Consider the following 12,219-nt stretch of genomic DNA (forward strand, 5'->3'; position numbering starts at 1 on the left):
CTAGATCGTAGCATCCCAAAGCTTTCCCCGAGCCCTTCGTGCTGTATCTCCATCGTCGATCGCCGTAAAAATGATGGGATGGTGGTCATCGTCAGCCAATACGGCGTTAGACGAGCAGATTGAAAAGGCAACCAGTAGCAGTCTGTGAGTGAATAATACCTCTTAGTTTCGAGACTTCGCCGTCCGCCTTGTCTATTTAGTCTTGCTAAATGTTGTCATTGTTAGTGAGGATATTGCTCTTAACCTCGAAATCTCCGACGTCATCCGCTCGAAAGCTGTGCAGCCTAAGGAGGCGATGCGATCGCTCAAAAAACGCATCGACAACAAGAACCCTAATACCCAACTCAGCGCCCTCAATGTACGCAATATCCTGCTCGTTTCTGCGACTGATTTATCGGCCTTCCAGCTAATGTACTCTCTTGTTCTTTCCCCTTCTAGCTTACAGATACTTGCATCAAGAATGGTGGCGATCACTTTCTACGCGAGATCGCTTCGCGCGAATTTATGGACAATCTCAAACTTCATCTTGAGGCTACTGGCCCAATCGCCATCAATGCCAATGTCAAGGCCAAGATTCTGGAGCTTATCCAAGCTTGGGCCGTCGCTACTGAGGGCCGTTATGAGCTCATGTACATCACTACAACCTACCGTACCCTTAAAAAGGACGGGTTTGAGTTTCCACCCAAAACAGCTGTGGCTAGTAGTATGATTGATAGTAGCGCGGTAAGTTGCCTTTATTCTTCCCTCTGTTGGGAATAAACGGGTTCCGGCTCGATATCCATCTGACGAGCAACCCAAGTCCCGTGCTAACCCATAAACCCTTTATTTGCGTAGCCTCCCGAATGGGCTGACTCCGAAATCTGCATGCGCTGCCGCACTGCTTTTACGTTCACCAACCGCAAGCACCATTGCCGTAACTGTGGAAACGTTTTTGACCACCAATGCTCGAGCAAAACACTGCCGCTGCCTCATTTGGGCATTACCGACCCCGTCCGAGTTGACGATGGGTGCTACGAAAAGCTAACGACACGAAAGGCTCAGCCGGCACCTTCTTCTGATAGATCGCCTACGTATCCCCACAAAACTCGAAGCACCTCCGCTTTGCATCCCCGAAATGCCCGCGTTGACCCTGAGGATAACTTCGACGAAGATTTGAAGAAGGCATTGGCTATGAGCCTAGAGGAGGTCCGCGCATACTCAAAAGGCTATGCTGAGCCCACCAAAAATACTCCTAAGCAAGTTACTTTTGACTCCAAGGTTACGGTGAATAGCCATGCCCAGGACAGCGGCCAGTCCGGTCCCGAGGAAGGAGACGAGGATGAAGACCTTAAGAAGGCCATCGCTGCCTCTCTGGCTGATATGGAGGAGCAGAAGATGATGCATTCAGCTGCTTTGAAGAAGCAGACGGCCGATTCCGACACCAACGCCATTCCCAACTTTGTACCCCCCAAGAATGACTATGAGCTGACGCCTGTCGAGGCGGAGAACATTAACCTATTTTCGACTCTCGTTGAAAGGTTGCAAACTCAGCCTCCAGGAACAATCTTGCGGGAGCCTCAGATCCAGGAGCTGTATGATAGCATCAGCGCACTGAGGCCCAAGCTTGCACGGACTTACGGCGAAACCATGAGCAAGCACGGTAAGTCTAATTTTGCTACTACTTTCCGGTTGCTAAATATCAGAAATATTTTATCTAACTGGCAGCTGATGACAACAGAGACCTTGCTCGACCTACACGCTAAACTGGCAACTGTGGTCCGATACTACGACCGAATGCTTGAGGAGCGCCTTTCAAACGCCTACTCCCATCATTCTCTTGGTGGATATAATGATGCCCGCCAGCCTTCCGCTCCCTACTCCTCGATGCCTCCCCCACCTATGCATAATCCCAGCGGCCCTGCTGAAAACTTTTACTCTCCCAACCCGGCTCCTGCTGGCTATGGACCGCCCCCTACTCATGCCTATCATCAAACTCCTCGAGCCGAGTACGCGGCTGGCTATGATAAACGCGCTTCTTCCATGTCCCTCCCCTCCCAACGCCCTTCACAGCCGCCATCTACTGAAGCGTGGCAAGCATCAACACTGCCCCCAGAGACTGTTTACTCACAACCTCCCCCAGCACCACCCACAGAGAACGGCCACCACGCCCTGGCCCAACAGCAAAACCCCCAGCGCCTGCCCAGCGCCCCCCCAACAGACCATGATGCTATGTATTATCACTCAGCCTACCATTCCAATACCCCGCCTGCTGACCCGCCGAATGCACATGCCATGTCGCCAATTACTGTGTCTTCGCCAACACAGCCGTCAGCGCCAGCGGCATTGGAGGTTTCGCCCCCTTCTGCCCAGCTTACCCTACATCAAGAAGTACCGACGGCACCCTACTGGCAGTCTTCGCCATCGGCGCCGCCTCCTCCATCCCAAGCCCATAGCCAGGGCCAGGGCCAGGGCCCACAGCGCCAGGCCTCTTGGCAGCAACAACAGCAGCATCATCATCAGCCGCAGCCACAGCCGCAACAACAACCGCAACAACAACAGCATGTTCCTTCAGGACCGAGCCAACCTTATAATTCCTACGGAGCTGAGGCATTTCCGTCGGCCCCTCAACATGTTCCGGTAGCAACAGCCCAGAAGCCGGCTGTGGAGGAGGCGCTGATTGAGTTTTGAGTTTAGGGCTTGAGATAGAATGGATATGTAGGCCTCTTGTTAATTTTGGTGTTCCTCTTTTTTTTTTTTACCTTTTTACGCATGTTTATGTTTTTTTTGTAAATGCGTGTGCACGAAACGTATACATGATATGACATCTGTGCTTTCTAGGCAAAAAATGTCGGGTTCTCTTGGTTCTCTCTATCGGCTGAGCTACAATCCAACTGGTATAATGGGGCGAGCTTGTTTGACTTGGCTAGGAAATGAAAGAACGAGAGTCAAGTATGCGGTATGGAGTCAGCTGTAAAAGGGTAAGCATCTACCAGTAACGTTAATAGATACGCCTGATTGTTGTTTGTGATTTGTCATGTTACTACAGGGTTTTATGGCAGCTATGGTAGTACTTCTAGATTATTAGCAAAGATAATGAGTCAAGAGTCAAACATAGATAGCTTTCCCCCCGTGCTCTCATCACATGGAAGAGCCCTCAATAGCTTTAGGGACTTGTGTATGTGTGATCCATGTCACAAGCCATAGGAAGTTGGCGGTGACAAGACTTCCGAAAGAACACGCATCCATTGATGCGTCTATGAGAGCTTTGAGTATGTGCACACGCTGTGGTCTGTGACTCGAGGGATAAATTAGTCACAGTGTAAGCCATCCTAGCGCAGCGTTTCTTTGACCTCCGGGAAGGAATGCCACCACAAACAGCCTGAGCTCATTGTCGCATAAGGACGATAAACAGGCTGGCTGTATGGCAAGCATTGGGGCTATCGACTTGATTCACGATGAAAGGGATGTATCTCTACGCTTTGGGGATATGATCCTACACTCAACCAAGTAACACGCTACATACGTGTGTGTATACATCGTCTTGGCGGAGCCTACGAGTCACTATCACAATGTCAAGTTGCATTCTGTGACCTAATGAAAGGATCAGCAAGGATTCGGTGTTTGTTCAAGGCCGAGGTAACTTCCACCAGCTAGTTCTTCTCATTCTGCTCTTTCCTTTGACGACACACTACATATATAAAAACGACAAGCCCCCCTTCCGCTTCTATACGTTTGCCATCGCTCATAAACATCGCCGTCCTTTGAGTCCAACATTCCTGTGCTGTCCAATCTTGCCGTTTTTGGACTTTTTTTGTTACATTTTGTACCTGACGTCATTGTTACCTCCCAACACCAAACTATGACCGTATTTCTACATTTTGTTCGTCATGCCCAAGGCGAACACAATCTCTCGCGTGAGGCCGAGTCTATTCATGACCCGAAGCTGACCGAGCTTGGACACAGCCAATGCGCCAGTCTGCAGTCCGTTTTCCCCCTCCACAATCAAGTCACGCATCTGATTGCCTCGCCTCTGCAACGCACTATCCAAACCTGTTTGGCCGGCTTCCAGCCAGCTTCCAACCGCGGTCTCAAGGTGCTGCTATTGCCAAAGTTGCAGGAGGTTGGCCCCTGGGCTTGTGACACGGGCTCAGAGCCGGAGATTATTGCGCGTGATTATAAAGGATTAGTTGATGTGAGCCGCGTTGAGAAGGACTGGAATGACAAGCTGGGCGATGAGAGTATTTACAAGGCCGTTGTGAGCAGGATTGAAAGCAGGGCTGTTGGAGCGAGACGAGAGCTTCAAGCTGTCGCACGGCAGTGGGAGATGGAGAACCAGGGCAGGGATGCGCACGTGGTGGTCGTATCTCATGGCGCATTTTTGCACTTCCTGACTGAGTGTTTCCACAATATCCCCCAAGATAATGGTGAGTTGAGTTGTTGCCCCTCCCTCCTTCCCCGCGATTTCAGCGATCTCGTACTCTTCTCTTTTAATCGTGCTTCACACATCAATCTAACACCTTTGTCCGCTTCTTTAAAGCCACCGGCTGGACCAATGCCTCGTACCGCGCGTACACCTTTGCGGACACTACGCTTGCCGATAAGAACTCCACTATTGTTGAGACCTCAGAAAGCTGGGAGGCACGCAATGGCGATGCCCAGCGACCAAACGAGAAAGAAAGCCAAGCTCTACGCCAGAGGTACCACAAGCTGCTGGCCCCTTATCTCGGCCTGGACGAAGCCTCCACGAATGGTTCTTCCAAATGAGCCCAGGCCAAGTCGCCGTACGATGATCATGTGGTTCAAATACCGAATGGCCTTGGAGAAGGTTAGCAAAAATAGAGAAAAGATTCATACATTAACCACAGGCCCGAGCTGGCTATAATCGTGCACTGGTGGTTGCAACATTGGTCCGCTCGTGTAGCTTGGCCTGGTTACGTCAAGTTTACTTACACCACTGTTGTCGGGTGGAGTGCTTACACAGTTAATCTTATAATACAACGATGCATAGTGGGAGTGTAGCTTCTGTTCAAGTACTTATGGTCTGGTCTATATTGTGACGCGGTTTCTGCGCGTTGCGGGGCAAAAAAGCCTGGCAAAAGTTATACAGGGTTTGGGTTATGGCGGCTCTTTAAACAACAAGAACAAACGGACCGGATCTGTATCCCTTTAGTTCTTGCCTTGTGTTAATTCGGCTTATTTCTCTCACTTTGCGTGTGCAACTTCTTGTTTCGTCAACTGTGATGATAAAACTGCTAGATTGGGTAGCTGCCAAACAAGAAGAGCTGGCTGATAGCATCTAGTTATCAACGCAGAAAATTTCTTCCTCTCATGCTGAAACCTCAACTTCAATTTTATTTCTTCCCTTATTCCTTTTCTTCGCCGCTTTTGATTCTTGCAAAACGACATCACTTCCTGGATTTTCGCGTCTTGATGACGGCGGTGCTCTTGCGATTTTGAGCATTCCTGCATATATAACCTTTTTTCACCCTGCTAGCAGAGCCCTTCTCACATCCCTTTCTATCATTTTAATTATCGTCCTTCTGCCTCTTGCCTGTCGACCATCCCTGGATCTTGATCCCACTTCCATGTCTGCGTCTTCGTCTTCGTCTTCGTCCTCGTCCTTCTGTTTAATCAGCGCATCTTTATTTTAACTGATATTATCGATTTCTGCCACCGACCTGCATCTCGTCCGTCGTCTGCGTTCCCCCGGCCTTCCTCTTCCAGCAAGACGCTTAATTATAATTAACCCCCCCCCCTATCAAAACTCGCTTGATAGTGATTGGCCACCTCCTCTTCCTGCAGCTTTCCAGCTTGGCAGTTTTACCCTCAATTCCAAAACCATCGCACGACTGGATACTACTACGCCACATCTTCTACAACTATGGACCTCACCCGGCCTTCCGGCTTCCATAGCGCCATACCAACCGACGCCGACTCCAAAACAGACCCGCACATTGTGAAAGCCAGCTTGACGCCAATAACGAGAGCACGAGCCCTCTCTGATAGTAGCCAGTCAACTCCCATCAAGCTATCGCCTTCTCCCCTCATTGTTGAGTCTTCCCGGGCTTCCAAAGATGATAGCAGTATAAAGGAGTCATCTGCCGTCACTCCAGTCACACCTATCCGTGCTTCCTTCCCCCGCAAGGCTGCCGGGCTAGCCGCCCAGCTCCCGGCGCCATCGCGAGATTTTGGCTCTCCTCTTGGCTCCTCCTCTGTACAACAAAACGTCAAGCCAGCACCGCCCTCACCCAAACTCACCGACCACCCCCAAATTTACTCTTCGCCTACCAATATCATCCCTCGTCGATCCAGAGGGCTGGACTTTTCACGTGCCGCTACTAGCCTGCATCATTCCACCTTGGCTGAACAACATAACCTAGACTCGTCCCCAACGGTTGGCAGTAGCCGTGTTGCCAGTCACCCACATAGACGCTCTGGGGACTACGGGGGCACTGAACAGTCTTCCTCCTCGTTATGGTCCGTTATGGGCGGACAAGACCGGGGCTTGATTTCTGCTGCTATAGCTAGCGGTGCTAGAGCACCTTCCCCTGATACCGATTCTAGCTCTGACAACGACGTTATGGATGAGGATATGGAAGAGCCATATATCACAACACCACACATTCAAAGAACTGCCATGCCGCCCATGGGCTGGCCAGGAAATGCGCCAGTGAACAGCCTGATGAGCTACCGCGACAAAACACGGCCAAAAAAACTACCAAAGCGCAGAATACGGACGCCCATGGGCCTTGGTTTCAGCAACATTTCTAAATCACCGCCCTCGGGCTTGGCTAAAGATGGCCCTTTGGGCATGGCTCACAGTAGGCGCGATAGCATCAGTTGGCAAGCGAACCAACTGCATATTTCGAACAGCGACCCAGATGACTCCGTGCGATCGATTGGGGATGGCGCTGACCGTAGTGTAATCCGTAAAGTCACTACGAAACGCGGCAACCTTCTCGTGAGTTTCCCTAGTAGCTATCTCTGATCCTTGCATACTAACAGGCTAACCCAAAATAGCCCAAAACCAAAGGCTTTGCCCGAATCAAAGCAGCCCTTGCTGAAGAAACTGCTCCCATTGACTCAGAATCTAGACGTGAAGCCGAAGTGGTCAGACAAGTAATGGAAAGTGACCGGCCCGAGCCGAGAAACATCATGCCCAAGTCTGTTTCGACCACGGCGCACTCTTCTCCGAACCTTGCGCCTGTTGATAGTGCTGACGAAGTTGTTGAGGATGACATGATGATTGAAGCCACTAATGCCTTGTCAGCTGCGTGGAAAAAGAATCTTCCTCCCAACGGAAAACTACTGTGGGATAGCGTGGCTTCGAAGAGCATTGGTTCTGGAGCGCTGCAAAATCACACTACACCCCCTTTGGGACCTATTAGAACACGAGCCATGTCTACTTTTAGCGATGATCTGACAATGGAGTCTCCGCTCCTTACTAGCACTACTCAAATGGATGGAAAGCCTCCAGCTTTATCACTGTCAGTTAATATGCCCCAGCTGCCTACAGCGGCAGAAATCACGCGTCGCATCAACAACAAGAGACGACGAGACGATGATTTTGACCCTATGTCGTTCAAGCGGCGGGCTGTGTCACCAAGTCTTAGTGTGCACAACTCGCCCATTATGCAGAGCCCGATGCAACGTGACATGCCACCATGGGGCCCTAGGCCTACTAGCAACGGAGGAGATCGGCCGGCTCTCTTGGGAACAGCTACCAGTTCTTCCAGTGCGAGCATAGAAAGTGGCACTTTGAATAGGAGCACCAAGATTCCAGGCCGAGTTGGATACCAAGGCATGGTAGACACCAATGATGGAATTATGCGGATGAGCATTGAGTAAACCTAGTTTAAATTAGCACGGTATAGTAGACGCAGACGCTGGGCATCGAGCGAGTATCTTGAGATTTTAGAGGGAAGGGAGGTTGCTTGTATTATTGCCGCTGATATAAACAGCGTCAATTACCAAAGGATGGATAGATTGACTTGCTGAACTGGCCCCAAAGTACCTTTGCTCTCTTTTTTTTTCTTTTTCATTTTTTTCCTTTTCCTCTGTCCAGAGCCCCTCATCACATCTAGTCTCAATCTGTAGCTGACAGAATAACGAATTATGACCACAGTTACATGCAAGGTAGGGTAGTCCGTTACATTACATGTTGTATTGTCCATAGCGCAAGAAGGACTTGGATTAGGCGAGAGATAGGAAACAATATATGATGGTAGTAGGCAATAAACATAAACTGCGGCCGAAAAAAACGGCGCGATTCTCGGGTATAAAATACAGCAGAGACTTTTTTTCCTCAATCGATCTCCTCCTTCTCCTCCTCCCCTTCCCTCCAAGTTTGTAGATGTGAAAACCCCACACGAGGGGGCACAATTAAACAAACTTCTACGCACACTAGCTAACTAGTCAGTAGCTTTGGTTCTACTCAAACACTCCCTCATCCGGAACACATAACGCTGCTAGCTTTGCGTCCAGTCGCCTCGCGGCTTCCTCTGCCGCGCGTTTCATGCCCGCTACCGCTACAGCACTTGCCGTGCTCGCCACACTTGCTGTCGTCATGCCTCCAGCGCTTAGCACGCTGTCTGCCTCATCAGGCGAGTCCGTTGAATGCATACCCCCTAGGCCGCCTGCAAGAAGCAGTCCGGACCCAGTCGAGCATGTAGCTGAGCCTGATGGTGGGCCCGTAGCCGCAGTAGAGCCCGAAACTGGGCCCGTCGGCGTGGTAGACGCTCCGTTTGGTGCTCCCCCCGCGCTACTTCCACCACTAGCAGCATGATTTTGGCTGGCGCCGTTGGGGTTGTTGTTGCTCGCCGTGTGTGAGTGGGCTGTCGAGCCAGCACCGCAACCAGCGCCAGGGGGGTTTCGTGGGCCAGCAGATGCAGGCTGTTGCGCAAGAGTCGTGGCTACGGGAGGACCAGCAGACCCAGCTGCCTGGCCGTGCAATGAGAGTGAGGAGAGCGCTGCGTGTGTAGCGTCCTCTACACCAGGGGAGGGAACAGCTGTTCCGACGCAAACAAAGAGAAGACCGCAGGCTAGCTCGCGCACAATGACGGCTCCGCCAGCAAGTTGCACTGTGATTGTTTTGGGGCGCGGGCCGGAGCTACGCTCGCCAAGAGCATGGGGCGTGTCAGTGTCGGCACCAGTGACAGCAGGTAAGACTAAAGGCGGAACAGATCCGAGACCAGGTCCAGGGCCATTGTTGCTATAGCCGTGGCCGTGTGGACGGGAGTGTGAAGGACCAGTGACGTAGGAATAGCCGCCATTTCCGGTGGTGGAGGAAGATTCGCTGGGCGCATCGTCTAGATTGTCACCGTCGCTGTCGCGGGATAGGACGGGCGCGAGTTTGCTTCCGGAAGAGGCATATAGGCTAATCAACGAGGCGGCAACGGTAGCTTGTGTACGTAGTTCGGCAACGGGGCGGAGCGGCGAGGATACATGGGCGAGCAGTTTACCAGCAGGCGAGCATAGAAGCACAGTGTGGATATGGTTAGAGAGAGATCGGGCAAGGAAACTGGTGATGCGCTTCGTAAGGAGGAGAGGCGGTGGAGATGGTGCTGACTGAGCCATTGTGTGTGTGTGTGTGCGCTTGTATGCCTATTCGTTATCGTCTCGATTCAGAGGTCGTGCAAGATGGCTAGCTTCAAGTGATGCGCTCCACACTCCACGTGATTCCAAAGGCAGCTTTGGTTATTCGAGGTAGTTTCCGAGTCTCAAATGTCGTAGTTGCAGCGCGACTCGGGGATGATGAGTCGAGATTAACAGCGAGCTTAAAAAAAAGAGGGGGCAAGCTGCCAAAAAAAAGCCAATGACCTCACAAATGCGATAGATGACGCACAGAAAATGCAAGTTTGGCGGGCAAATGGGTGGTGGATCGTCGACTTCAAATCTCAGGTAGCTAGATGAAGCCTTGCTAGACTAGCTAGGCAATAGCGATAAAAAAAAAGGCGCCAAAATCGCAACCCGTAGTTGCAGTTGGAGTTATCAGCTGAATGTGTTGTATCCGGCAGTTGATGCTATATGATTAGGTCGGGAAGTTTATGTAGGTTTCCACAGCGATGATGAAACAATGGGAAAGCTCAAAAAGAAGCGGCAAATGCAGCAAAATGCAGGTTTCTAGAAAGAAGAGCAAAAGCAAGCAAAGATTCCCGCCAAGAAAAGAAGAGCCCCCCTCCCCCCCCAGATCCCAGAGAATTAGTGGGGACACCATACCGAGCCCACTTCGGGTATGTATATACCCTAATTAACCCTAGATCACAACTCTCTCCTTCTCTTGCGTTACTAACGAGTATTCGCTCTCTCAAAGCTAAGGGTGAGTCGAGAGGTTGAGTCTAGGTTAATCATGCTTCGCCAAACTGTAGTTTTGAATCTACTATCGTCGATAACGGCGGTTTCAAAGTTTGCATATACCGCTGCAACAGTATACTTAAGGACTGGAATTGTAACACAAGATTAGTCGTCAATCTCACCCGTAGGAGGCGGGCAGTAAACTTACTCATCAGTGCCAGCTCAGAGCCTATGCAGCTCATCGGACCGCTGCCAAACACCCAAAGCGACTCGAGTAAATCGTCCATCCTAGTCTCGCTGATTCCAAGCCATCTCTCAGGCTTCCAGGCCGCGGCCTCTTTGAAGACAGCCTCATCGCGGTGAAGCGAATAGGCACATGCCGATACCTCGACGTCGCCAGGGATAAAGTACCCCTCAACCGTGAGTCCCGCGCGTGGTGTGCAGCGGATTTGCGGGCCTGGTATGGGGGAGTTTAGACGGCAAGTCTCGTATATAACGGCGGTAAGGACAGGGCAGGCATCGAGGGTCTTGTATGGTGCTAGCTTAGACTTCCCAGCTATGCCTAGATTGCCCAGCTCATCGCGTAGTAGCTTCTGGATGTGTGGGGTCCGAGAAAGGTGCCAGAATACGTAGGACAGGACGACCGCCGTTGGCTGGTGGCCCGCCATGATGTGTCCAAATGTTTCAGAAGCGATACATTCTCTTCTCTTCTTTGTGGCTATTTCATGCAGAGGCGAGTGCTCGCCATTCTCCTCAATCTCGCGTTCATATCCATCTACTGTGGCTTGGTACACAGTTGGGGTATTTCCCTTTTCGTGCGTTTCCTTCCCGGTGAGTGTGCTAGAACTCTCAGCTAGAGAGTCACACCTCTCCAAATTCCACGTCTCAAACCTCACCCTCGCCGCCGTCTTTTTCTCGTCAACAAGCCCAGCTTTTGTTGACATGGTCCACACATCAGATGTCCTGGAGATCATGTCCGATGCCTTGTCGATACCAAAGATATAAGAAGTGATAAAGTCCAGCACAACTGCCAATGACAAATCCACAGTCTCGATGCCTCCAGGTTCCCGTGCTTGCTTGAGGAGGGACGGAAGCAGACGGTCGATAAGAAGTGTTTGTGCTTGGGCTCTGAAAGCAGCACTATTGTGGAGATGAGACTTGGTGAAGACTGGGGCGGCGATGCGTCTACGTGAATAATGCGCATATGCATCTCTTGACGAAAGGATATTTGGAATACTGCGACCAAGGTTAGAACAGGTTTCGCCCGCTACCCACAAACACAGCCTCCATACATACCGGTGATAGCCCGTAAACTCTTGATACCAGCGTGCCTTGTGGCTTGGCTCATAAAACACAGCACGCACGATCTCAGGCCCGTCGATGCTTACATGGCGCGGGCCAACCAGCACAACCGGGCCCAACCGCCGATGCAGATCTGCCTGCGCTACAAGCGAGTCCCCGCCCTCGCGTAGTAGCAGGCCATGACGCACTGCCATAATCCATAGTGGTGAAAAGCGCGCGCTGGGGTGTGCGCTGGGAATCTTACGTAGCGGGGATAGCCACAGCGGATATACCACTAGCTTGTAGACTAGATACGCTGCAACTAGTCCGCCAATATAGTTGGTAAGAAAGTGAGCTTTGGCCGTGGCAATAGGTGTGGGTTGGCTGGGGAGGAACGCCGGCGAGGACATTGCTCTTTGTGTATGTGTGTCCTTATATGGCTCTCTAGATATATCTCGGTATGTATAGTATGTTGGACTGGACCAGACAGATTCGTGTCCTTTTGCCTCACAGACCGAGAAAATGGATTATGGTGAAATGAGATGGCATGAAATAAAGAAACGCTAGGAATGAAGAAACAGTGGAAATAGAGAATCTGATATCACGACGATTGGGATGCCATATCCAAGTTAAAATAAGCACATCGCTGAAACCAAGCCCATGTTA

General features: G+C 51.0%; 5 protein-coding genes across 5 annotated transcripts; 3 read left to right on the top strand and 2 right to left on the bottom strand.

Moving 5' to 3' along the window:
* Positions 1-70: 70 nt before the first annotated feature.
* On the top strand, positions 71-2,667 carry HOO65_030282 (Vacuolar protein sorting-associated protein 27; the record flags this gene model as incomplete). The annotated part of the gene is made up of 5 exons (XM_071001903.1): positions 71-144; positions 226-358; positions 439-723; positions 835-1,639; positions 1,718-2,667. 5 exons carry the CDS (start codon positions 71-73, stop codon positions 2,665-2,667), a joined length of 2,247 nt encoding a protein of 748 aa, XP_070859961.1.
* A 1,171-nt stretch (positions 2,668-3,838) lies between these two features.
* On the top strand, positions 3,839-4,743 carry HOO65_030283 (phosphoglycerate mutase; the record flags this gene model as incomplete). The annotated part of the gene is made up of 2 exons (XM_071002330.1): positions 3,839-4,403; positions 4,517-4,743. The coding sequence occupies 2 exons, from the start codon at positions 3,839-3,841 to the stop codon at positions 4,741-4,743; spliced, it is 792 nt and encodes a 263-aa protein (XP_070859962.1).
* Positions 4,744-5,860: 1,117 nt separating this feature from the next.
* Positions 5,861-7,827, top strand: HOO65_030284 (uncharacterized protein; the record flags this gene model as incomplete). Its single annotated transcript, XM_071002022.1, has 2 exons — positions 5,861-6,940; positions 7,000-7,827. 2 exons carry the CDS (start codon positions 5,861-5,863, stop codon positions 7,825-7,827), a joined length of 1,908 nt encoding a protein of 635 aa, XP_070859963.1.
* Positions 7,828-8,409: 582 nt separating this feature from the next.
* Positions 8,410-9,555, bottom strand: HOO65_030285 (uncharacterized protein; the record flags this gene model as incomplete). The annotated part of the gene is made up of 1 exon (XM_071000364.1): positions 8,410-9,555. The coding sequence occupies one exon, from the start codon at positions 9,553-9,555 to the stop codon at positions 8,410-8,412; it is 1,146 nt and encodes a 381-aa protein (XP_070859964.1).
* Positions 9,556-10,266: 711 nt separating this feature from the next.
* Positions 10,267-11,963, bottom strand: HOO65_030286 (cytochrome P450 monooxygenase; the record flags this gene model as incomplete). The annotated part of the gene is made up of 3 exons (XM_071002095.1): positions 10,267-10,418; positions 10,481-11,457; positions 11,569-11,963. The coding sequence occupies 3 exons, from the start codon at positions 11,961-11,963 to the stop codon at positions 10,267-10,269; spliced, it is 1,524 nt and encodes a 507-aa protein (XP_070859965.1).
* Positions 11,964-12,219: the final 256 nt, after the last annotated feature.

The sequence above is a fragment of the Ceratocystis lukuohia genome (genome assembly GCF_044167205.1).
Source record: "Ceratocystis lukuohia strain C4212 chromosome Unknown Supercontig3_pilon, whole genome shotgun sequence".
NCBI classification, from domain to species: Eukaryota; Fungi; Ascomycota; class Sordariomycetes; order Microascales; family Ceratocystidaceae; genus Ceratocystis; species Ceratocystis lukuohia.